This window comes from Dryobates pubescens, chromosome 19 (genome assembly GCF_014839835.1).
Source record: "Dryobates pubescens isolate bDryPub1 chromosome 19, bDryPub1.pri, whole genome shotgun sequence".
Classification (NCBI taxonomy): Eukaryota; Metazoa; Chordata; class Aves; order Piciformes; family Picidae; genus Dryobates; species Dryobates pubescens.
Genome location: NC_071630.1, coordinates 1,573,697 through 1,597,621, shown reverse-complemented (window position 1 = coordinate 1,597,621; position 23,925 = coordinate 1,573,697). Strand labels below are relative to the sequence as shown.

Sequence of the window (23,925 nt, the reverse complement as noted above, 5' to 3'; positions counted from 1 at the left end):
GCTCCCACTCCCCTGGGCCAGCTCCCACTCCCTTGGGCAAGCTCCCCCTGCCCTGGGCCAGCTCCCACTCCCTTGGGCCAGCTCCCACTGCCCTGGGCCAGCTCCCACTCCCTTGGGCAAGCTCCCACTCCCTTGGGCCAGCTCCCACTCCCCTGGGCCAGCTCCCCCTGCCCCGGGCCAGCTCCCCCTGCCTGCTGCCCTCCTCACCTCACTGAGGTCAGCGATCTCCTTCTGCACATCCTTGTTGGGAGCTGTCTGCAGCTTCACCTTGGCCTCCAGGGCCTCCAGCAGCTTCCTGAGGCTCTCCACCTTGCGCAGGGCCTGGCAGGACACGACCCAGGGTCAGGTGGCAGAGACTGGGCTCTGGGCCCCCATCAGGAGAAGAAAACTGCAGCCCCAGGATGGAGTTAAGGGAACTCCTTGGGAAGCAGCCCAGCCAGAAGAGAGGAGGCCCCAGGCCTCCTCTTTGCCAGAAGGAAGATCCTCCAAAGAGAGAAGACCACCCTGAGGCCCTTATCCTGCTCTGGGAAGCACCAGCCCAGGGTCAGGGCACTGCCACCCTGCAGCAGAGGGCAGGACTCAGCCTCTCTGCCAGCCCTGCAGAGCTCTGGCCCTGCAAAGCAACCTGAGCTGAGCCCTCCTTGCCCTGCCCTCTCCCCGCTCCCAGCCCTCTCTCCTCCCTGCCCTCTCCTCCCTAGCTGCCCCTCCTCTTCCTGCCCTCTCCTCCCTCCCCTGCCCTCCTTCCCCAGCCCTCCCCTCCTTCCCCAGCCCTCCCCCCTCTCCTCAGCCCTCCCACCCTTCCCCAACCCTCCCCTCCCCTCCCCTGCTTCCCCAGCCCTCCCCTCCCCTCCGGCTGGAGCAGAGCCAGGGGCCTCCAGCACAGGCTTCGCCTTCCCGCCCCCCTCAGGCGCTTCTCCCTGGTGCCCCCAAGCATGCCAAGAGGGCAGAGTGGAGCAGGAGGGAGGCTGGCAGGGGGCTCCCAGGGGTGGGGTGCAGGGAGGACCTCTCCTGCCTCCTTCACCTTCCGAGCCTCGGCCCCGGTGACGGCGACCACCCTGCGGACGCCCTTGGCGATGGCCTCCTCCGAGACGATGACGAAGGAGCCGACGTGGCTGGAGTTGTGCAGGTGCCTGGCAGGGACAGGCAGGGCACAGGGGCACTCAGGGGCACCCAGGAGCGACTCACAGGGCCAAGCAACGAAACCCACCCTGCCAGGGGAGCTGCAGCGAGCCCCGGGACCGGCAGGAGGGCCAGAGGCAAACACAGGGCAGGGAGGGTGGCAAGGGCTGGGTGGGGGCAGGGCCAGCAGGGTGGCAAGGGCTGGGTGGGGGCAGGGCCAGCAGGGTGGCAAGGGCTGGGTGGGGGCAAGGGCAGCAGGGGGGAAAGGGCTGGGTGGGGGCAAGGGCAGCAGGGGGGAAAGGGCTGGGTGGGGGCAAGGGCAGCAGGGGGGCAAGGGCTGGGTGGGGGCAGGGCCAGCAGGGGGGCAAGGGCTGGGTGGGGGCAAGGGCAGCAGGGGGGCAAGGGCTGGGTGGGGGCAAGGGCAGCAGGGGGGCAAGGGCAGCAGGGGTGGCAAGGGCAGCAGGGGTGGCAAGGGCAGCAGGGGTGGCAAGGGCAGCAGGGGTGGCAGGGCCAGCAGGGTGGCAAGGGCTGGGTGGGGGCAGGGACAGCAGGGGGGCAAGGGCTGGGTGGGGGCAGGGACAGCAGGGGGGCAAGGGCTGGGTGGGGGCAAGGGCAGCAGGGGGGCAAGGGCTGGGTGGGGGCAAGGGCAGCAGGGGGGCAAGGGCTGGGTGGGGGCAAGGGCTGGGTGGGGGCAAGGGCAGCAGGGGGGCAAGGGCAGCAGGGGGGCAAGGGCTGGGTGGGGGCAGGGCCAGCAGGGTGGCAAGGGCTGGGTGGGGGCAAGGGCAGCAGGGGTGGCAAGGGCTGAGTGGGGGCAGGGCCAGCAGGGTGGCAAGGGCTGGGTGGGGGCAAGGGCAGCAGGGGTGGCAAGGGCTGGGTGGGGGCAAGGGCAGCAGGGGGGCAAGGGCTGGGTGGGGGCAAGGGCATCAGGGGGGCAAGGGCAGCAGGGGGGCAAGGGCTGGGTGGGGGCAGGGCCAGCAGGGTGGCAAGGGCTGGGTGGGGGCAAGGGCAGCAGGGGTGGCAAGGGCTGAGTGGGGGCAGGGCCAGCAGGGTGGCAAGGGCTGGGTGGGGGCAAGGGCAGCAGGGGTGGCAAGGGCTGGGTGGGGGCAGGGCCAGCAGTGGGCAAGGGCTGGGTGGGGGCAGGGCCAGCAGTGGGCAAGGGCTGGGTGGGGGCAGGGCCAGCAGGGTGCCAAGGGCTGGGTGGGGGCAAGGGCAGCAGGGGTGGCAAGGGCTGGGTGGGGGCAGGGCCAGCAGTGGACAAGGGCTGGGTGGGGGCAGGGCCAGCAGTGGGCAAGGGCTGGGTGGGGGCAGGGCCAGCAGTGGGCAAGGGCTGGGTGGGGGCAACAGGGGGTCAAAGTTGGCAAGGGCTGGGTGGGGGCAGGGTCAGCAGTGAGGGAGGTTAGCAAGGGCTGGGTCTGAGTGTGGGCAGGGCCAGCAGGGTGGCAAGGGCTGGGTGTGGGCAGGGCCAGCAGTGGGCAAGGGCTGGGTGGGGGCAGGGCCAGCCTGCAGAGCCTCCTCTGGAGCCAGGCCTGGCAACACCAGAGCACATCAACCCCAGCAGCCTAACTGTGCCGAGGCCGTGCCCCCATCTGCCCAGCTGTGCCCTGGCCCTGCCCCCACCCGCCCAGCCGTGCCCTGGCCATGCCCGGCCGTGCCTGCAGCAGCCCAGCTGTGCCCTGGCCGTGCCCAGCCGTGCCTGCAGCAGCCTAGCTGTGCCCTGGCTGTGCCCCCATCCGCCCAGCTGTGCCCTGGCCATGCCCTGGCTGTGCCCCCATCCGCCCAGCTGTGCCCTGGCCGTGCCCTGGCTGTGCCCCCACCCGCCCAGCTGTGCCCTGGCCATGCCCAGCCGTGCCTGCAGCAGCCTAGCTGTGCTCTGACCATGCCCTGGCTGTGCCCCCACCCGCCCAGCTGTGCCCTGACCATGCCCTGGCTGTGCCCCCACCCGCCCAGCTGTGCCCTGGCCATGCCCAGCCGTGCCCCCACCCGCCCAGCCGTGCCCAGCGGTGCCCAGCCGTGCCCGCAGCAGCCCAGCTGTGCCCTGACCATGCCCTGGCTGTGCCCCCACCCGCCCAGCTGTGCCCTGGCCGTGCCACAGCCGTGCCTGCAGCAGCCCAGCTGTGCCCTGGCCGTGCCACAGCCGTGCCTGCAGCAGCCCAGCTGTGCCCTGGCCATGCCCTGGCCCTGCCCCCACCTGCCCAGCTGTGCCCTGGCCATGCCCAGCCGTGCCTGCAGCAGCCCAGCTGTGCCCTGGCCATGCCCAGCCGTGCCCGCAGCAGCCCAGCTGTGCCCTGGCCATGCCCTGGCTGTGCCCCCAGCCGTGCCCAGCGGTGCCCGCAGCAGCCTGGCACTCACGTGCCGCCGCAGAACTCGACGGAGGTGGCGGCGCCGGCGGGGCCGGAGGGGTCGGCCAGCAGCTCCTCCACCGGCACGCCGAGGGACACCACCCGCACCGGGTCGGGGTAGGTCTCATCGAACACCGCCCGCAGGCCCTGGATGGCCTTGGCCGCTGCCAGGGGGCACTCCCTGGCGTACACAGGCTGCGGGGAGGAGGAGGAGGAGGGTTAAGAGCCCGGGCTGGGGGCCCGCAGCCCTGACTGCTGCCCCCGAGGGGAGCTGTGCCCTGAGCTGGGCTCTGCGGAGCTGCAGGAGGCCCAAAGGCGCTCCCCAGAATTCCTGACGCTGCTGCTCCCTCTCCTGCTCCCGGGGCACAGCCACCCCAGGAGGCTCCAGGCTGGGGGCAGAGAGGCTGCAAAGTGCCCAGCAGAGAAGGCCCTGGGGGTGCTGGGGGGCAGCAGCTGGAGATGAGCCCAGGGGGTGCCCAGGGGGGCAAGAAGGCCACCAGCAGCCTGGCCTGGAGCAGCACTGGGGTGGGCAGCAGGAGCAGGGCAGGGATGATGTCCCTGCGTTGGTGATCCAAGGTCACACCTTGGACCCGGGGGTCAGTTTTGGGCTCCTCACTGCAAGGACATTAAGGGGCTGAAGCAGGTCCAGAGAAGGGCAACAAAGCTGGGGAAGAGTCTGGATTATGGGCTGGGGCACAAACTGGCACCCAGGAGGCTGCAGCTGAGCAGGAGGAGAAAGTGTTTGGTGTGAGGCTGCTGGAGGCCTGGAGCAGGCTGCCCAGAGAGGTTGTGGAGCCTCCTGGTGTGGAGAGCTTCCAACCCCCCCTGGGCACTGTGCCCCTGGGCAGGCTGCTGTGGGTGCCCTGCCAGAGCAGGGGGTGGCACTGGGGCATCCCCAGGGGTCCCTCCCAAGCCCTCCCTGCTGGGCTGTGCCAGGTGCAGGCTTGTCAGAGGCAAGCAGCTGCAGGGAGCTGCAGCAGGAGGCATCCCCAGCTGGGGCCCATCAGGAGCTGGTGCCCACAGGCACTGCCAGGGAGGTCCCTGAGGAACACCCTGCCGAAGCAGGGTGGGGTTGGACTGGGTGATGCCCGGGGTGCCTCCCGAGCCCACGACGCAGAGCCCCTGGGGCCGCCCGCCGTGCCCACCTTGGCCTCCTGGATCATCCGGTTGGCAATGCTCTCCACCTCCTTCAGCTGCTGGCTGGTGAGGGCGGCCTTGGCGGTGAAGTCGAAGCGCAGGCGGTCCGGAGCCACCAGGGAGCCCCTCTGGTCTGCCTCCCCCAGCACCGCGCGCAGGGCGAAGTTCAGCACGTGGGTGGCTGTGTGGTTGCTCATCACCGGCCGCCGCCGCGCCTGGGCGGGCAAGGCACAGCTGCCAGCGCCCGGGCACCGCACCGCCAGCACCCTGCCAGTGCCCTGGCGCCGCACCGCCAGCCTCCTGGCACCGCACCGCCAGCACCCTGACAGTGCCCTGGCACCGCACCGCCAGCACCCTGACAGTGCCCTGGCACTGCACCGCCAGCCTCCTGGCACTGCACCGCCAGCACCCTGACAGTGCCCTGGCACCGCACCGCCAGCACCCTGCCAGTGCCCTGGCACCGCACCGCCAGCCTCCTGGCACTGCACCGCCAGCACCCGGGCACTGCCCTGGCACCGCACCGCCAGCGCCCGGGCACCGCACCGCCAGCACCCTGCCAGTGCCCTGGCGCCGCACCGCCAGCCTCCTGGCACCGCACCGCCAGCACCCGGGCACCGCCCTGGCACCGCACCGCCAGCACCCTGACAGTGCCCTGGCACTGCACCGCCAGCCTCCTGGCACTGCACCGCCAGCACCCTGACAGTGCCCTGGCACCGCACCGCCAGCACCCTGACAGTGCCCTGGCACCGCACCGCCAGCCTCCTGGCACTGCACCGCCAGCACCCGGGCACTGCCCTGGCACCGCACCGCCAGCGCCCGGGCACCGCACCGCCAGCACCCTGCCAGTGCCCTGGCGCCGCACCGCCAGCCTCCTGGCACTGCACCGCCAGCACCCGGGCACCGCCCTGGCACCGCACCGCCAGCACCCTGACAGTGCCCTGGCACCGCACCGCCAGCCTCCTGGCACCGCACCGCCAGCACCCTGACAGTGCCCTGGCACCGCACCGCCAGCCTCCTGGCACCGCACCGCCAGCACCCTGACGGTGCCCTGGCACCGCACCGCCAGCCTCCTGGCACCGCACCGCCAGCACCCTGACAGTGCCCTGGCACCGCACCGCCAGCCTCCTGGCACCGCACCGCCAGCACCCGGGCACTGCCCTGGCACTGCCAGCCTCCTGGCACCGCACCGCCAGCACCCGGGCACTGCCCTGGCACCGCACCGCCAGCCTCCTGGCACCGCACCGCCAGCACCCTGCCAGTGCCCTGGCACCGCACCGCCAGCCTCCTGGCACCGCACCGCCAGCACCCTGACGGTGCCCTGGCACCGCACCGCCAGCCTCCTGGCACCGCACCACCAGCACCCTGACAGTGCCCTGGCACCGCACCGCCAGCCTCCTGGCACTGCACCGCCAGCACCCGGGCACTGCCCTGGCACCGCACCGCCAGCACCCTGCCAGTGCCCTGGCACCGCACCGCCAGCCTCCTGGCACCGCACCGCCAGCACCCTGACAGTGCCCTGGCACCGCACCGCCAGCCTCCTGGCACTGCACCTCCAGCACCCGGGCACTGCCCTGGCACCGCACCGCCAGCACCCTGACAGTGCCCTGGCACCGCACCGCCAGCCTCCTGGCACCGCACCGCCAGCACCCTGACAGTGCCCTGGCACCGCACCGCCAGCACCCTGACTGTGCCCTGGCACCGCACCGCCAGCCTCCTGGCACCGCACCACCAGCACCCTGACAGTGCCCTGGCACCGCACCGCCAGCCTCCTGGCACCGCACCGCCAGCACCCTGACAGTGCCCTGGCACCGCACCGCCAGCCTCCTGGCACCGCACCGCCAGCACCCGGGCACTGCCCTGGCACTGCCAGCCTCCTGGCACCGCACCGCCAGCACCCGGGCACTGCCCTGGCACCGCACCGCCAGCCTCCTGGCACCGCACCGCCAGCACCCTGACAGTGCCCTGGCACCGCACCGCCAGCCTCCTGGCACCGCACCGCCAGCACCCTGCCAGTGCCCTGGCACCGCACCGCCAGCCTCCTGGCACCGCACCGCCAGCACCCTGACAGTGCCCTGGCACCGCACCGCCAGCCTCCTGGCACCGCACCGCCAGCACCCTGACAGTGCCCTGGCACCGCACCGCCAGCACCCTGACAGTGCCCTGGCACCGCACCGCCAGCCTCCTGGCACTGCACCGCCAGCACCCGGGCACTGCCCTGGCACCGCACCGCCAGCACCCTGACAGTGCCCTGGCACCGCACCGCCAGCCTCCTGGCACCGCACCGCCAGCACCCTGACAGTGCCCTGGCACCGCACCGCCAGCACCCTGACTGTGCCCTGGCACCGCACCGCCAGCCTCCTGGCACCGCACCACCAGCACCCTGACAGTGCCCTGGCACCGCACCGCCAGCCTCCTGGCACCGCACCGCCAGCACCCTGACAGTGCCCTGGCACCGCACCGCCAGCCTCCTGGCACCGCACCGCCAGCACCCGGGCACTGCCCTGGCACTGCCAGCCTCCTGGCACCGCACCGCCAGCACCCGGGCACTGCCCTGGCACCGCACCGCCAGCCTCCTGGCACCGCACTGCCAGCGCCCTGGCACAGCCCTGGCACTGCACCGCCAGCGCCCTGGCACTGCACTGCCAGTGCCCTGGCACCACACAGGCACCGCCCTGCCACTGCCCAGGCACCGCACCAGCACCACACCGCCAGTGCCTGGGCACCACCCTGGCACCGCACTGCCAGCGCCTCCCCCCAAGTGGGGCTGGAGCTGAGCTCAGGCCCAACCACTCTCCAGCTCTGCCATGGCTGCAGCTAAGCCCTCAGCAGCACAGCTCTGCCTCCCAGCCCTGGCCCCAGCCCTGCAGGGTCCTGAGCCCAACCACTGACCCTGCCATGGCTGCAGCTAAGCCCTCAGCAGCACACCTCTGCCTCCCAGCCCTGGCCCCAGCCCTGCAGGGTCCTGAGCCCGAACACTGACCCTGCCATGGCTGCAGCTAAGCCCTCAGCACCACAGCTCTGCCTCCCAGCCCTGGCCCCAGCCCTGCAGGGTCCTGAGCCCAACCACTCTCCAGCTCTGCCAGGGCTGCAGCTAAGCCCTCAGCAGCACACCTCTGCCTCCCTGCCCTGACCCCAGCCCTGCAGGGTCCTGAGCCCAACCACTGACCCTGCCATGGCTGCAGCTAAGCCCTCAGCACCACACCTCTGCCTCCCAGCCCTGGCCCCAGCCCTGCAGGGTCCTGAGCCCAACCACTCTCCAGCTCTGCCAGGGCTGCAGCTAAGCCCTCAGCAGCACACCTCTGCCTCCCAGCCCTGACCCCAAACATGCTCAGCAACAGCCAGCTGGCCTGGCTGGGAGCTCTCTGGGCCTTATCTGCCTGGTGCTGAGCAGGAGAAGCCACAGCCCAGCCAGGCTGGAAGGACCAGGACAGTGCAGGGAGAAGAGACCGCAGCCTGGCAGCCCTGGGGGCAGCCAGCAGGTGGAAGGCAAGGGGAGGAGGCTGTGTGCCCCCCAGGGCCTGGCTCACCTCGTCGATGCACAGCTGCACCTCATCCCCTACTCTGAGGCTGCCGTAGAGGGTCCCGGTGTGCAGCACGTAGCCTCCCCGCACCTGCACGTTCTTCACCGTGAACTCCGTCCTCTGGGCAGAGAGAGACCCCCAGGGAGGGGGCACAGGGCTGAGCTGCACAGCTCCCAGCCTGGGGCCAGGCTGGGGTTTGGCAGGAGGGAACCGAGTGTGCCCCCAGGCACGGCACCCAGCGTGGCCGAGCAGAGAATGGAGCTGGCTGCGGGGCACAGCAGAGCGTGGAGAGCTCCCCAGCTCAGCACCATCCTGCTCCACGGCAACCCCAGCACCACCACCGTGTCCTGCTGACAGCACAGAGCTCAGCTCCCCAAGAAGCAAGTGAAACAAAACCTGAGGGCATCTGAGCCATGCTACACCCCCAAAAGTTAAACCTCTGCAATGCCTGAGACCTGCCAGGGACAGGAAGCTGCTGCAGCTTGCCTGGACCTGGGGGTGCTCAGTCTGGAGAGGAGAGGGCTGAGAGGGATCTGAGCAATGTCTATCAAGAGCTGAGGGCTGGGGAGCAGGAGGGGAGAGCCTCTGCTCACTGTGCCCTGGGATAGGCCAAGGGGCAATGGATGGGGACTGCAGCCCAGGAGGTTTCACCTCAAAATGAGGAGGAGCTTCTGCACTGAGAGGCTCCCAGAGCCCTGGAGCAGGCTGCCCAGGGAGGTTGTGGAGCCTTCCAGCCCTGTCTGGATGTGTCCCTGTGCCCCCTGGGCTGGGTGCTGTGCTCCTGCTCTGGCAGGGGGCTGGCACTGGAAGGTCTCCAGAGGTCCCTTCCAACCCCTGACATCCTGTGAGCCTTCCCCTCCTCCACCCCAGGCGCAGCAGAAGCCTCTCAGGGCTGACTCACATCCTCCTGGCTGTCCTCCTCCTTGACCATGTAGCCCTGGTCGTAGACCTGGCCGCCCTGCTCGGCGTAGAAGCAGGTCCTGTCCAGCACCACGCCGCACTCCTGCCCGCTCAGCACCTCCTGCACGAACCGCTTGTCCCTGCGCAGCGCCCGCACCCTGCCCAGCGGGCAGCCGAAGCCTGGCACCACAGCACAGCGGGCTCAGCCCTGCGGGCACCAGCGCAGCGCCCGCCGGGGCTCTGGGCAGCTGCCCCCTCTGCCGGCCATGCGGGGGCCGGGGGGCAGCAGGAGCTGGGGCAGCAGTCGGATGGGGAAGAGGGATTTTCGTGCCCTGCTCGCCAAGGCAGGGCTGGCCACTTCCTTCCACAGCCGTGCAGCACACACAGCTGCAGGCCTGGGGCCTCCTGAAGCTCCACCAAGTCAAAGACTCGGCAGGAGGAAGTGAGCCAAGGGCCCTCTGCCAGGGCAGGCAGAACCTGCAGCCTCCTTTGGCACTGGCAAAGGAGCAGCAGAGGAACAGCAAGGTGGCAGCCAGCAGACACCAGGCCACAGGGAGCAGGAGCACCCTGCACCCACGCAGAGTTTGGGTTCTCTCCCCCTCCTGCATTTGTCTCCCATTCCCCTCTCCACAGCCCAGGAAAGGGGAGCCCCAGGGGGAGGTCCATGCCAGGAGAGGTTTGGCAGCAGGGGAGGCTGCTGAGGAGTTCTTCCTACCGTAGGTCCCGCTGGGGTCCGAGGTGTAGCTGTACTTGGGGGAGTCGTCTGTCACCTCCAGCCCTTGTGCCCTCAGCTCCTCGATGGCATAGATGTCCAGCATGAGCAGGTCCTCTCCTCCAGCACCCTTGCCCTGGGATTTGAGCTGCCAACAAGAAGCACCGGGGTGAGACAACCCCCCTCAGCCTGGCCCAGGGGTGCCAGCCCAGCTGCAGCCCTCACCCACACCCCTGAGGGCTCCTGGGCTTAAGAGTTCTGGCCTGGGAGGCTGGGCCAGAGCTGGAGTGCCCTCACCTGCCCTGCCTGCAGAGCAGCTGTCCCTGTGCCACCAGCATGCAGACAGAGCAGGTGGAGGCCAGCAAGGGCAGGTTAAGTACCCAGCCAGCTGCTCACTGCCATGATTGCTGCTGCTGCTGCGGCCAACGTGCTGGGAGAAAGCCCCTCCTGCCTGGACACTGCTCCTTGGACTGGGAAGTCCCAAACTTGCCTGTCTGGACCAAGACAACAGGGAGATGCTCCCTGCACTCTGCTAACTCTGAGCTTGAGTGGCAGTGGGCAAAGCCAGGCCTGGCTGCACACATGGGCAGGGACACCTCACCCCACAGCAGGCTGCTCACAGCCACCTCCAGCCTGGCTGCAAACACCTCCAGGGCTGAGCAGGAGGCTTCCACCACCTCCCTGGGCAGCCTGGGCCAGGCTCTCACCACCCTCCTGGCCAACAGCTTCTTCCTCACAGCCAATCTCCAGCTCCCCACTTCCAGTTTTGCTCCATCCCCCCGAGTCCTACCACTCCCTGACACCCTTGAAAGTCCCTCCCCAGCTTTCTTGGAGCCACCAGTGGCCTGGGCAGCTTGGTGCAGGCCTTGAGAACCCTCTCAGGGAAGACCTTTCTCCTGATCATAGAATCAGAGTGGCTTAGGCTGGAAGAGGCCTCAGAGATCATCCAACCCAAACCCTGCCATTGGCAGGGACACCTCACACCAGCTCAAGGCTCCATCCAGCCTAGCCTTGGACACCTCCAGGGAGGGGGAAGCCACAACCTCTCTGGACAATCCATGCCAGAGTCTTGCCCCCCTTGTAGTGAAGAATCTCTTCCTAAGATCACAGAGCCCCAGAGCTGGCAGGGCTGGAAGGGAGCTCAGGGCTCAGCCAGCTCCAAGCCCCTGCCCTGGGCAGGGACACCTCAGCCCACAGCAGGTTGCTCACAGCCACCTCCAGCCTGGCTGCAAACACCTCCCTGGGCAACCTGTGCCAGGGCCTCACCACCCTTAGGTTGAAGGACTTCCTAACATCCAGTGTGAGCCTCCCCATGCCAGTGCCTCCCTCCCACCCTGAGCTGCTCTCAGTCACTTGTTCTGGGGGGGAGTAATTCTCTCCAGTTGGCTGGGGGGGAGGAAGGTGATTTCAACCTCAACCCAGTGAGAAAGGAGCAAAGCAGAGCAGGGGCAGCCCTGGCTGAGGCCTGCAGCTGTCACCCACCTGCGCCTGCCGGCGCTCCTCCTCGAAGGCCTCCATGTCCAGCTGCAGCCCCTTCTCCTCGGCGATCAGCGCCGTCAGGTCGGCAGGGAAGCCATAGGTGTCGTACAGCAGCCAGGCAGTGTCCCCTGGGGGGCAGGGGCACGGCTCTCAGCACCCCTCTGCCACCACCAGCTGCCCCCTGCCTCAGCTCACACCCAGCCCTGGAGGGGGCTGAGAAGGACCCAGGCCTCGGGCGGAGAAAAGGAACCAGACCCAGGCGGGAGGAGGAGACCCAGGGGGGACCAAAGGAGCCAGACCCGGGGGGGGGACCAAAGGAGCCAGACCCAGGGGGGACCAAAGGAGCCAGACCCAGGGGGGACCAAAGGAGCCAGACCCGGGGGGGGACCAAAGGAGCCAGACCCGGGCGGGAGGAGGAGACCCAGGGGGGACCAAAGGAGCCAGACCCAGGGGGGGACCAAAGGAGCCAGACCCAGGGGGGGACCAAAGGAGCCAGACCCAGGGGGGGACCAAAGGAGCCAGACCCAGGGGGGGGGGAACCAAAGGAGCCAGACCCGGGTGGGGGGAACCAAAGGAGCCAGACCCGGGTGGGGGGAACCAAAGGAGCCAGACCCGGGGCGGGGGAGACCAAAGGAGCCAGACCCGGGGCGGGGGAGACCAAAGGAGCCAGACCCAGGGGGGAGCAAAGGAGCCAGACCCAGGGGGGAGCAAAGGAGCCAGACCCAGGGGGGAGCAAAGGAGCCAGACCCAGGGGGGAGCAAAGGAGCCAGACCCAGGGGGGAGCAAAGGAGCCAGACCCAGGGGGGAGCAAAGGAGCCAGACCCAGGGGGGAGCAAAGGAGCCAGACCCAGGGGGGACCAAAGGAGCCAGACCCAGGGGGGACCAAAGGAGCCAGACCCAGGGGGGACCAAAGGAGCCAGACCCAGGGGGGACCAAAGGAGCCAGACCCAGGGGGGACCAAAGGAGCCAGACCCAGGGGGGACCAAAGGAGCCAGACCCAGGGGGGACCAAAGGAGCCAGACCCAGGGGGGACCAAAGGAGCCAGACCCAGGGGGGACCAAAGGAGCCAGACCCAGGGGGGACCAAAGGAGCCAGACCCAGGGGGGACCAAAGGAGCCAGACCCAGGGGGGACCAAAGGAGCCAGACCCAGGGGGGACCAAAGGAGCCAGACCCAGGGGGGACCAAAGGAGCCAGACCCAGGGGGGACCAAAGGAGCCAGACCCAGGTGGGAGGACTCCTGTAGAAGCTCCAACTCCAGCAAGAGCAAAGAGCTCTGAGGAACATCACCTTCCACAAAGCTGCTCTGCAGCAGCACAGAGCTCACAGCACCAGCTGGGCCAGAGCAGAGGTGGGTGGTCCAGCTCTCCCCCTCCAGCCCTTGTCTTCCCTGCCCTCTGAACTGCCAGTACAGCTGAGCCCTGAGCTCAGCACCCAGGCAGAGCTCACCAGGGATGGTTTTGCTGTCCCCCAGGCTCTGGATCTTCCTGTCCAGGATGCGACGTCCTCTGCTGAGCGTTTTCAGGAACTGATCTTCTTCTTCATTGATGATGTCCTTCACCAGCTCTGGGTCCTTCTTCAGCTCAGGGAAGGCATCTCCCTGCACACCCAAGAGGATTAGACCCCCAGCAGGCAGCCCCCCAGGCCCCCCAGCAGGCAGCCCTCCAGCAGGCAGCCCCCCAGGCCCCACAGCAGGCGGCCCCACAGCAGGCAGCCCCCCAGGTCCCCCTAGCAGGCAGCTCCCCACTCCACCCCAGCAGGCAGCCCCCCAGGTCCCCCTAGCAGGCAGCCCTCCCACCCCCCCCCCAGCAGGTACCCCCCAGCCCCCACAACAGGCAGCCCCCCAGCCCCCACAATAGGCAGCCCCCAGCCCCCACAACAGGCAGCCCCCCAGCCCCCACAACAGGCAGCCCCCAGCCCCCACAACAGGCAGCCCCCCAGGCCCCCCAGCCCCCACAACAGGCACCCCCCAGCCCCCACAACAGGCAGCCCCCCAGCCCCCACAACAGGCACCCCCCAGCCCCCACAACAGGCAGCCCCCCAGGCCCCCCAGCCCCCACAACAGGCAGCCCCCCAGCCCCCACAATAGGCAGCCCCCAGCCCCCACAACAGGCAGCCCCCCAGCCCCCACAACAGGCACCCCCCAGCCCCCACAACAGGCAGCCCCCCAGGCCCCCCAGCCCCCACAACAGGCACCCCCCAGGCCCCACAACAGGCAGCCCCCAGCCCCCACAACAGGCAGCCCCCCAGGCCCCCCAGCCCCCACAGCAGGCAGCCCCCCAGCCGCCCCCAGCAGGCAGAGTGGACAGGGCCAGGCCTCACCAGGGACTCCACCACCACATCCACCAGGGTGGCAAAGAAGCCCCTGGGGGCTCCGAGCTTCTCGTGGGAGTAGCGCACGGCGCGCCGCAGGATGCGCCGCAGCACGTACCTGGGGACAGCAGCGCCACACACGTCACAGCCCCGGCCCCTGCTCAGCCCACCCACAGCAGCAGCCCCCCACCAGCACCCAGGGCTACCACACAGGCTTCTCCCCCCACCCTTTCCTCTCCAGTAACGAGCCAGAGGCGAGGGGCCAGGCCCCACCACCGCCTGGCTGTGTGCTGAGGGCACAGAGTGGACCCTCGGCCAGTTTGCTGATGGCACCGAGCTGGCAGCAGTGGTTGGCACCCCCTCAGGCTGCACTGCCATCCAGTGAGACCTGGCCAGGGGAGAGCTGGAGCAGAGGGAGCCTCATGCAGCCCAGGCAGGGCAAGGGGAGGGTCCTGCCCCTAGGGAGGAACAACCTCCTGCAGCAGGATGAAGGGGCAGAGTGGACACTCTGCCAGCTGGCCAGGGCAGAGCTGGCGCAGAGGAAGCCTCATGCAGCCCAGGCAGGGCCAGGGGAGGGTCCTGCCCCTGGGGAGGAACAACCTCCTGCAGCAGGATGAGGGGGCAGAGTGGACACTCTGCCAGCTGGCCAGGGCAGAGCTGGAGCAGAGGAAGCCTCATGCAGCCCAGGCAGGGCCAGGGGAGGGTCCTGCCCCTGGGGAGGAACAACCTCCTGCAGCAGGATGAAGGGGCAGAGTGGACACTCAGCCAGCTGGCCAGGGGAGAGCTGGAGCAGAGGGAGCCTCATGCAGCCCAGGCAGGGCCAGGGGAGGGTCCTGCCCCTGGGGAGGAACAACCTCCTGCAGCAGGATGAAGGGGCAGAGTGGACACTCTGCCAGCTGGCCAGGGCAGAGCTGGAGCAGAGGGAGCCTCATGCAGCCCAGGCAGGGCCAGGGGAGGGTCCTGCCCCTGGGGAGGAACAACCTCCTGCAGCAGGATGAAGGGGCAGAGTGGACACTCGGCCAGCTGGCCAGGGCAGAGCTGGAGCAGAGGGAGCCTCATGCAGCCCAGGCAGGGCCAGGGGAGGGTCCTGCCCCTGGGGAGGAACAACCTCCTGCAGCAGGATGAAGGGGCAGAGTGGACACTCTGCCAGCTGGCCAGGGCAGAGCTGGAGCAGAGGGAGCCTCATGCAGCCCAGGCAGGGCCAGGGGAGGGTCCTGCCCCTGCTAGGAGGTAGCTGCGCGGGGAAGGAGCTCCCAGCCCCAAAGCAGGCCGCGGCTCGGTGCGCGGCGCCGTCCCCGCCGCCTGCATTACCCGCGGGGCCCGGGCGGGGGCGCCGCAGCCTCACCCTCTGCCGGTGCTGTCGGGGCGGCCGCCGTCGGCCAGCGCCAGCGTCAGGGTCCGCGCGTGGTCGGCCAGCACCCGGTAAGCCATGTCGATGCCGTCGGCGTCCTCCGCCCCCACGCGGCCCCGGTACGGCCTGGCGCCGGTGCCCTGCCACGCACAGCGGGGAGGGGGCAGCGGTGGGCGCCGGGAGCCAGCCGCGGGGCAGCGGAACCCGGCCCCGACCCCCGGCCGTGGGCCCCCCCGGAGCGTGCCCCCGGAACGGGCACCGGGGAGGGCGCAGCTTGAGTCCGGGGCTCAGGTTTGGGCCTCTCAGAAGGACACTGAGGGGCTGGAGCTGGGCAAGGAAGCTGGGGAAGGGTCTGGATGATGGATGGGCAGAGGGCACCGACTGGCACCCAGGAGGCTCCACCTGAGCAGGAGGAGAAACTCCTTGGGTGTGAGGCTGCTGGAGCAGGCTGCCCAGAGAGGCTGCGGAGTCTCCGTCCCTGCAGGCTGGCAAGAGCCTTCTGGATGTGCTTCCAGGGATGGACTCTTCACTGCAAGGACCCTGAGGGGCTGGAGCAGGGCCAGGGAAGGGCAAGCAAGGTGGGGAAGGGGCTGGAGGGCTGGGGAGGAGCAGCTGAGAGCCCTGGAGGGGTTTGGTGTGGAGCAGAGGAGGCTGAGGGAGACCTCCTTGCTCTCTGCAGCTCCCTGGGAGGAGGCTGCAGCCAGCTGGGGCTTGGGCTCTGCTCTCCAGGCTCAGGGGACAGGAGGAGAGGACCTGGCCTGAAACTGTGCCAGTGGAGGCTGAGGTTAGAGAGGAGGAACAATTCCTTTGGTGCCAGAGGGGTCAGGGCCTGGCAGAGGCTGCCCAGGGAGGTGGTGGAGTCCCCATGGCTGGAGGGGTTGCAGCAATGTGTGGCCATGGCACTTGGGGGCCTGGGTTTGGTGGCCACGGTTGGGCTTGGGTTGGTGCTGGGCTGGATGGCCCTGAAGGCCTTTCCCAACCCAAACCACCCCTGTGGTGCCATTGCCTGCTCTGAGGGCTGTGTTCCAGGCCAGGCTGGATGAAGCCTTGAGCAGCCTGGGCTGCTGGGAGGGGTTGGAACCGCCTGAGCTTTGAGCTCCCTTCCAACCCAACCCATTCCAGGCAGTTCTGTGACTACAGCCCCCCTGGGCCCAGGCACCTCCTCACTTCCCCCTACCTTTTGGATGGCTTCAAAGTAAGGCTGGAAGAGGTCAGTGTCATAGTTGGACATCTTGTTCTGCAGGACAGACACCAACCTCTCCAGGCCCATCCCTGTGTCGATGCTTTTCTTGGGCAGAGGTTTCAGTGTGCCATCAGCTTCCCTGCCAAGAGCAGCAGGAAGATGAGGGAGGAGGGGGGGAGGTTGTGCAGGGAGGCCTCTCCCTCAGCTCCAGAAGTGCCCTTGGCTGGCTTGATGGTCTCCTCTTGTCCAGCAGCCACAGCTAAAGCTGTGGCTGCTGGACAAGAGGAGACCATCAAGCCAGCCAAGGGCACTTCCAACCTCCCCAGTGGAGCAGGCTGAGGGGGGAAGCAGGCCAGGCTCACCTGTTGAACTGGATGAAGACAAGGTTCCAGATCTCCAGCACATTGGGGTCATCCTGGTTGACCAGGTGGGAAGCATCCCTGTCCCCAATCCTGTCATAGTGGATCTCACTGCAAGGGCCGCAGGGCCCCGTGTCCCCCATCTCCCAGAAGTTATCCTTCATGCTGCCAGGGAGGATCCTGGCCTCAGCCAGCCTGCAAAGGGAGAGGGGAGAGACTCTGAGAACAGGGACCAAGCTGCAAGGGGAAAGGACTTGGGGCCTCCCCCCCAAAAGCAGAGCTGCATCTGCCAAGGGCTGTCCCAGCACGGAGCAGCTCAGCTGCCAGGCTGAAGTCTGCCTGGGGAGGTCCTTCCCTGCTGGGAGCTCTGCTCTCAGGGGCTCAAACCAGCTCAGTCTCTCCATTTGCACTCTGGGGGACCCAATATGAGAGAGTCCCAGCAGGGTGGGCTTGGGAGGGACCCCTGGGGATCACCCCAGTGCCACCCCCTGCTCCAGCAGGGCTCCCACAGCACAATGCCCAGGGGCACAATGCCCAGGGGGGGGTTGGAAGCTCTCCACACCAGGAGGCTCCACAACCCCCCTGGCAGCCTGCTCCAGGCCTCCAGCAGCCTCACACCAAACTACTTTCTCCTCCTGCTCAGCTGCAGCCTCCTGGCTGCCAGTCTGTGCCCTCTGCCCCTTGGCACCCCTGAGCAGAGCCTGGCCCCAGCCTCTTGCCCCTCACAGCTCCTTTAGCTCCTGCTGAGCATTGCTCAGCTCCCCTCTGGGGCTGCTCTTCCCCAGGCTCTCAGCCCCAGGGCTCTCAGCCTCTGCTCCTCCCAGAGCTGCTCCAGGCCCCTCAGCAGCAGCTTCAGAGCCTCCCCTGGGCTCTCTCCAGCAGTTCCCTGTCCCTCCTGAGCTGGGGAGCCCAGAGCTGGACACAGGACTCCTGCTGTGGCCTCACCAGGGTCAGAGGGGCAGGAGAACCTCCCTTGCCCTGCTGGCCACACTCTGCTGAATGCCCCCCCAGCCGCCCTTGGCCTTCCTGCCCACAGGGACACAATTCTCTCTTGTGGGGAGCCTGCTGTCCCCCAGCAGTCTCAGCTCCTTCTCCATGGAGCTGCTTGCCAGCAGCTCCCCCCTCAGCTGCCCTGCTGCAGGAGCTTGCTTTGCTCAAAGAGCATCACCTCAGGTGCTGGCAGAGGCAGCCTGGGCTGGGCAGACCCAGCAGGGCACTTCCCATGTTCTTCATCTTACACAGGAGAGGGACACAAACCCCTGTGCTGGGCTGCAGCCAGAGCAGGGTGGGCAGCAGAGGGGATCCTGCCCCTGGGCTCTGCTCTGAGCTCCCCTCCAGCCCTGCCTCCAGCTCTGCTGTCCCCAGCAGGAGGAGGACACAGAGCTGTGGAGGGAGGCCACAGAGCTGCTGCCAGGGCTGGAGCAGCTCTGCTGGGGGCACAGGCTGAGGGAGCTGGGGCTGTGCAGCCTGCAGGGGAGAAGGCTCCAGGGGGAGCTCAGAGCTGCCTGGCAGTGCCTGAAGGCATCCTGCAGGGAGGCTGCAGAGAGACTTTGGCTGAGGGGGGCTGGAGCCAGGCCAGGGGGGAAGGGTTTGGGGCTGAGGCAGGGCAGGGGGAGAGTGGGGCTGAGGCAGGGCAGGGGGAGAGTGGGGCTGGGGCAGGGCAGGGGGAGAGGGGGGCTGGGGCAGGGCAGGGGGAGAGGGGGGCTGGGGCAGGGCAGGGGGAGAGGGGGGCTGAGGCAGAAGTTCTTCGGTGTGAGGGAGCTGAGACTCTGGCCCAGGCTGCCCAGGGAGGCTGTGGCTGCCTCTGCCTGGGGCTGTTCAGGGCCAGGCTGGATGAGGCCTTGGGCAGCTGAGTCTGGCTGAGAGCTGTCCCTGCCCATGGCAGGAGGCTGCAGTGGATGATCATCTGCAGTGGATGATTGGAATGGGCTGCCCAGGGAGGTGGTGGAGTCACTGTCCCTGGAGGTGTTCAAGGGGAGACTGGATGTGGCACTTGGTGCCATGGTCTAGTTGTGAGGTCTGTTGGGACAGGTTGGACTTGATGATCCTTGGGGTCTCTTCCAACCTTAGTTACACTGTGAGACTGTGAGACTGTGATCTCTGAGCTCCCTTCCACCCAGAGCCATTTTGTGATCCTGGCACAAGCTCCCAGGTCCCTTCCACCTAACACCAGCTCCTCCCTCTGGCTTTGCAGCTCCCCCACCCTGCAGACCTCCTCTGTGCCCCACATCTCCTGCTCTGCCACACCTCACACACCACCTCCCAATGGGCAGTGCCCCCCAAGGTGCCCCTTGCTCAGCTGGAGGCCTTACCCCAAATCCAGCCAGATCTGCTTGCACTCCAGGTCTGGCTGCAGGCCTGCAGCCTCGTTGCCACCAAAGTAGGTGACATAGAGCCTGTCAGCAGGGATGCCAAACTCCTTGGTCAGAAGCTCCAGTGCCAGCTTACAAGCAAGCTCCTGCAGGAGGAAAGGTGAGGTCAGCAAGGGAGAGCTTCTCTCCAGCAGGCAGAGTAGGGATACAGGGATGGACAGCCAAAGACCTCCAGACTTTGGAGCTAAGGAAGAGGCAAACTAGGACAGGGAGTGAAGAAAGCATTAGAAGCATCTCATGGGGCTCTGAGGTGCAGCCAGGTGAACCCTGCCATGCTCACAACTCCCTCAGAAGCCTCTAGATCCTGCTGCTCTTCTGTATGCTTAACATCCTCCCTCTGACTTTGAAGCTTAGGAGTGAGTGATCTGGATTTGCTGGAGTGAGTCTTGGATCTGCTGGGGAGGGTCCAGAGCAGGCCACAAAGATGAAGGAGGCTACAGAAGAGCTGAGGAGGGAATTCTGACAGGGGCTGGGAGTGACAGGACAAGGGACAATGGTTTGGAAGTGGAGCAGGGGAGGTGCAGGTTGGACATCAGGAGGGAGTCCTGCACAGGGAGGCTGTGGCTGCCCCCTCCCTGGGGGTGTTCCAGGCCAGGCTGGATGAGGCCTTGAGCACCCTGAGACCCCCATGGCAGGGGGTTGGCACTGGCTGGTCTTTGAGGCCCCTCCCAACCCAGCCCACTGGCTGTGTGGGTGTCAGTCTGAGCACTGCTGCTGGAGGTGCCACAGCACAGCTGCGCTGCCCGCAGCCGCAGGGCAGCCGCTGCAGCCTCTGCCTGAAGGCTCCCAGCCCGGCACAGCTCCTGTGCCCAGCACTGCAACCCCCAGCCAGCTGCTCTCAGAGCACTCTGCAGGCTCAGGGCAGCTCCCAGGCAGGCTCCACAGGGAGCCCCTCAGGAAGCTACCCAGCGCCAAGATGTTCTCCTTCCCCTTGCCGGCTGCGCCGCTGGGCTCAGGGCCGGGCGCCCCGGGGGCAAGGAGGGGCAGAGCCTTACCTTGAAGTAGTCCCCAAAGGACCAGGAGCCCAGCATCTCAAAGAAGGTGTGGTGGTAGACATCCTTGCCCACATCATCCAGGTCGTTGTGCTTGCCCCCGGCCCGGATGCACTTCTGGGTGTTGGTGGCGCGGCGCAGCTTGGCCAGGGGGTGCGAGGGGTCGATGGTGTTGAGGAAGATGGGCTTGAACTGCAGGAGAGAGGAGAGGCCACTCAGGGACTGCAGGGAGGGGCACAGGGAATGGGACAGCTTGGGAGGCACCTCCAAAGCTCACCCAGCCCACCCCCCCCTGCAGCCAGAGCAGCGTCACCCAGGGCAGGTCACAGGCAAGACACCCAGCGGGGGCTGGTAGCAGAGCAGACTCCACAACCCCCCTGGGGCAGCCTGCTCCAGGCCTCCAGCACCCTCACACTGACAAAATGTTCCCTTCTGTGCCCTCCTGTGGCACCTCCTCTGCTCCAGCTTGCCCCCAGTGCCCCTGGTGCTGTGCTTGGCCATCCCTGAGCAGAGCCTGGCTCCAGCCCTGCACATCTCGATCCCCCCTCAGGCTGCTCTGCTCCCAGCCCCCTCAGCCTGGCCTCACAGGGAGATGTTCCACTGCCTGCAGCAGCTCTGTGCCTCTGGGGGGGGACTCTCTCAAGCAGCTCCTTCCTGAGCTCAGGGGCCCAGAACTGGCCACAATATTCCAGATGTGGCCTCAGCAGGACAGAGGAGAGGGGGAGAAGAACCTCTGCCCTACTCAGCACAGCCCTCCTCATCCACCCCAGGATCCCCCTGGCCTTCTTGGTCACAAAGGCACCTTGCTGGCTCATGGGCATCCTCCTGGCCAGCAGGACCCCCAGAGCTGGTCCCCAGCCTGCACTGGCACAAGCCACAGCAGGGCAGGACGTGGTGTAGCTCATGGTGCCACAGCCAAAGGGCCTCAGAGCAGCCAGGCTGCAGGCTGCCAGAACCAAGGCACTCAGTGGCTGCTGTGTGCTGACCTCCAGCAAAGCCCTGCCAGCAGCACAGCCTCACCCATGCCTTAAAGATGCCATCAGCCAGCCCTGCCAGGACGAGCTGTGGTCCAAGGGGGCACAGGAGGGAGGCTGGCAGTGGCCCCATGACTGCACAGCCAGCCCAGCCCCTGCAGCACACAGTGTCACAGCCTCACAGCATCACCAAGGCTGGAAGAGACCCCAAAGATCATCCAGTCCAACCTGGCACCACAGACCTCATGGCCAGACCATGGCACCAAGGGCCACATCCAGTCCCCTCCTCAACACCTCCAGGGCTGGGGACTCCACCACCTCCCTGGGCAGCACATCCAACAACTGGCCAACAACTCTCAGTGAAGAACTTTCTCCTCCCCTCCAGCCTGAACTTCCCCTGGCACAGCTTGAGACTGTGTCCTCTTGTTCTGGGGCTGGGTGCCTGGCAGAAGAGCCCAACCCTCACCTGGCTCCAACCTCCCTGCAGGCAGTTGCAGAGAGCAAGAAGGTCTCCCCTGAGCCTCCTCTTCTGCAGGCTCCAACCCCAGCTCCCTCAGCCTCTCCTCCCAGGGCTGTGCCCCAGACCCCTCCCCAGCTTTGTTGCCCTTCTCTGGACACCTTCCAGCAGCTCAACCTCTTTCCTGACCTGAGGAGCCCAGAGCTGGACACAGGACTCCAGGTGTGGCCTGAGCAGTGCTGAGCACAGGGCAGGATCAGCTCCCTGCTCCTGCTGGCCACACTCTGCCTGCTGCAGGCCAGGCTGCCCTTGGCCTTCTTGGCCCCCTGGGCACACTGCTGGCTCCTGTTCAGCCAGCTGTCAATCAGCACCCCCAGCTCCCTCTCTGCCTGGCTGCTCTCAGCCACTCTGCCCCCAGCCTGCAGCACTGCCTGGGGTTGCTGTGGCCAAAGTGCAGCCCCTGGCACTTGGACTTGTTGAATGCCATCCTGTTGGCCTCTGCCCAGCCTGTTGAGGTCCCTCTGCAGAGCCCTTCTGCCCTCTAACTGACCAACATCTGCCCCCAGCTTGCTGTCAGCTGCAAACTCACTGCTGAGGGACTCCATCCCCTCCTCCAGATCATCAATGAGGAGATTGATCAGGCTGGGGCCCAGCACTGCTCCCTGGGGCACACCACTGGTGCCTGGCTGCCAGCTGCCTGTGGCACCATTCACCACCACCCTCTGGGCTCAGCCTCCAGCCAGTTCCTCACCCAGCTCAGAGCTGCTGTCCCAGCCAGGGGCTGACAGCTTGGCCAGCAGCTTGCTGTGGGGGATGGTGGCAAAGGCCTTGCTGGGGTCCAGGCAGACCACATCCACAGCCTGCCCCACAGCCCCCAGGCAGTGCCCTGGGCATGGAAGGAGCTCAGGTTGCTCAGGCAGGACCTGCCCTGCCTGGATCCCTGCTGGCTGGGCCTGAGCCCTTGGCCATCCTGCAGGTGTGCAGGGACTGCCCCCAGGATGCTCTGCTCCATCACTTTCCCTGGCACTGAGCTCAGGCTGCCAGGCCTGGAGTCTCCAGGTTCCTCCATCCCACCCTGCCTGTGGATGGGGACCACACTGGCAGCTTCCAGTCCTCTGGGACCTCTCTGGTGAGCCAGGGCTGGAGGACAATGATGGAGAGCAGCTTGGCAGCTCATCTGCCAGCTCTCAGCACCCTGGGATGGATCCCATCCGGCCCCATGGACTTGTGAGTGTCCAAGAGGCTCAGCAGGTCCCCAGCTGATTCCTCATGGATTTCCAGGGCATTACACTGCTCCCCAACCACCTCTTGGGGAGCAGAAGGCAGGTGAAGAGCACAGCAGTTTGCCACAGTCTGCAAAGCTCTGCAGAGCTTCACAGGTTGCAGCTGCAACCAGTAACATCAGCTAGGGCAGGAGGAAATGCCTCAGGTTGCAGCAGGGCAGGGTTAGGTTGGACACCAGAAGAAACTTCTTCCCTGAAAGGGTTCTCAAAGCCTGGCCCAGGCTGCCCAGGGAGGTGGCTGAATCCCTATCCCTGGAGGTGTTTCAGAGGGGCAGAGATGTGGTGCTGAGGGCCATGGCTCAGGCCCAGCCTTAGCAGAGTTAGAGAATGGTTGGTCTGGATGAGCTGAATCACAGCATCACAGAGCTGGCAGAGCTGGCAGGGCTGGCAGGGAGCTCAGGGCTCAGCCAGCTCCAAGCCCCTGCCCTGGGCAGGGACACCTCACCCCACAGCAGGTTGCTCACAGCCACCTCCAGCCTGGCTGCAAACACCTCCAGGGCTGAGCAGGAGGCTTCCACCACCTCCCTGGGCAGCCTGGGCCAGGCTCTCACCACCCTCCTGGCCAACAACTTCTTCCTCACAGCCAATCTCCAGCTCCCCACTTCTCCTTTTGCTCCATCCCCCCCAGTCCTGGCCCTCCCTCACCCCCTCCAAAGTCCCTCCCCAGCTTTCCTGCAGCCCCCTGCAGCCCCTGGAAGGCCACCAGAAGGTCTCCCTGGAGCCTTCTCCTCTGCAGCCTGCACAACCCCAACCCTCTCAGGCTGTGCTCAGAGCAGAGCAGCTCCAGCCCTCTGCTCCCCCTCCTGGCCCTGCTCTGGACACCTTCCAGCCCCTCCAGAGCCTTCCTGGCACAGAGGCTCCGGAGCTGGGCACAGCCGAAAGGGCTTCTCCGACCCAAACAGCCCCAGGATGCCACAAGGAGCAGAGCAGCAGAGGGACTCCTACCTGGTTCATGCCAGCATTGGCAAAGAGCAGCGTGGGGTCATCCAGGGGGATGGTGGAGGAGGAGTGCACATAGCTGTGCTGGTTGGCCCTGAAGAAGTCGATGAAGCGCTGCCGGATCTGGGCGGCGGTCAGCGGAGCTTCCATCCTGCAGCTGCCAGCCACACTGCACACTGCCAGCCACACTGCACACTGCCAGCCACACTGCACACTGCCAGCCACACTGCAGGAACAACCACAAGGGAGGCTCTCAGGGGCTGTCAGCTCCAGCAGGGACATCAGGATGCATGGAGCAGGCTGCCCAGGCAGCTTGTGGGGTCTCCTGCTCTGGAGACTTCCAAGACCCTTCTGGATGTGTTCCTGTGCCACCTGTGCTGGATTCTATGCTCCTGCTCTGGCAGGGGGCTTGGACTCTCCAGAGGTCCCTTCCAACCCCTAACATCCTGGAAACCTGTGAATGGGTTGGGTTGGAAGGGACATCAGAGATCAGCCAG

The 23,925-nt window shown here is 67.2% G+C and overlaps 1 protein-coding gene across 1 annotated transcript in view; it reads right to left on the bottom strand.

Moving 5' to 3' along the window:
* Positions 1-23,615, bottom strand: part of AARS1 (alanyl-tRNA synthetase 1) — a 30,588-nt gene extending 6,973 nt beyond the window's left edge. Inside the window, exons 1-16 of the mRNA XM_054170218.1 lie at positions 23,435-23,615; positions 19,779-19,967; positions 18,724-18,869; positions 16,415-16,606; positions 16,047-16,191; positions 14,864-15,009; positions 13,528-13,636; positions 12,655-12,805; positions 11,211-11,335; positions 9,732-9,876; positions 9,018-9,196; positions 8,123-8,236; positions 4,604-4,810; positions 3,469-3,653; positions 1,022-1,130; positions 208-321 (exon numbers count right to left, since the gene is read on the bottom strand). Of these exons, the coding sequence (XP_054026193.1) occupies positions 208-321; positions 1,022-1,130; positions 3,469-3,653; positions 4,604-4,810; positions 8,123-8,236; positions 9,018-9,196; positions 9,732-9,876; positions 11,211-11,335; positions 12,655-12,805; positions 13,528-13,636; positions 14,864-15,009; positions 16,047-16,191; positions 16,415-16,606; positions 18,724-18,869; positions 19,779-19,967; positions 23,435-23,578 (2,400 nt within the window). The 5' untranslated portion in view covers positions 23,579-23,615. The remainder of the gene's footprint in view (positions 1-207; positions 322-1,021; positions 1,131-3,468; positions 3,654-4,603; positions 4,811-8,122; positions 8,237-9,017; positions 9,197-9,731; positions 9,877-11,210; positions 11,336-12,654; positions 12,806-13,527; positions 13,637-14,863; positions 15,010-16,046; positions 16,192-16,414; positions 16,607-18,723; positions 18,870-19,778; positions 19,968-23,434) is intronic.
* Between the last annotated feature and the right edge of the window lie 310 nt (positions 23,616-23,925).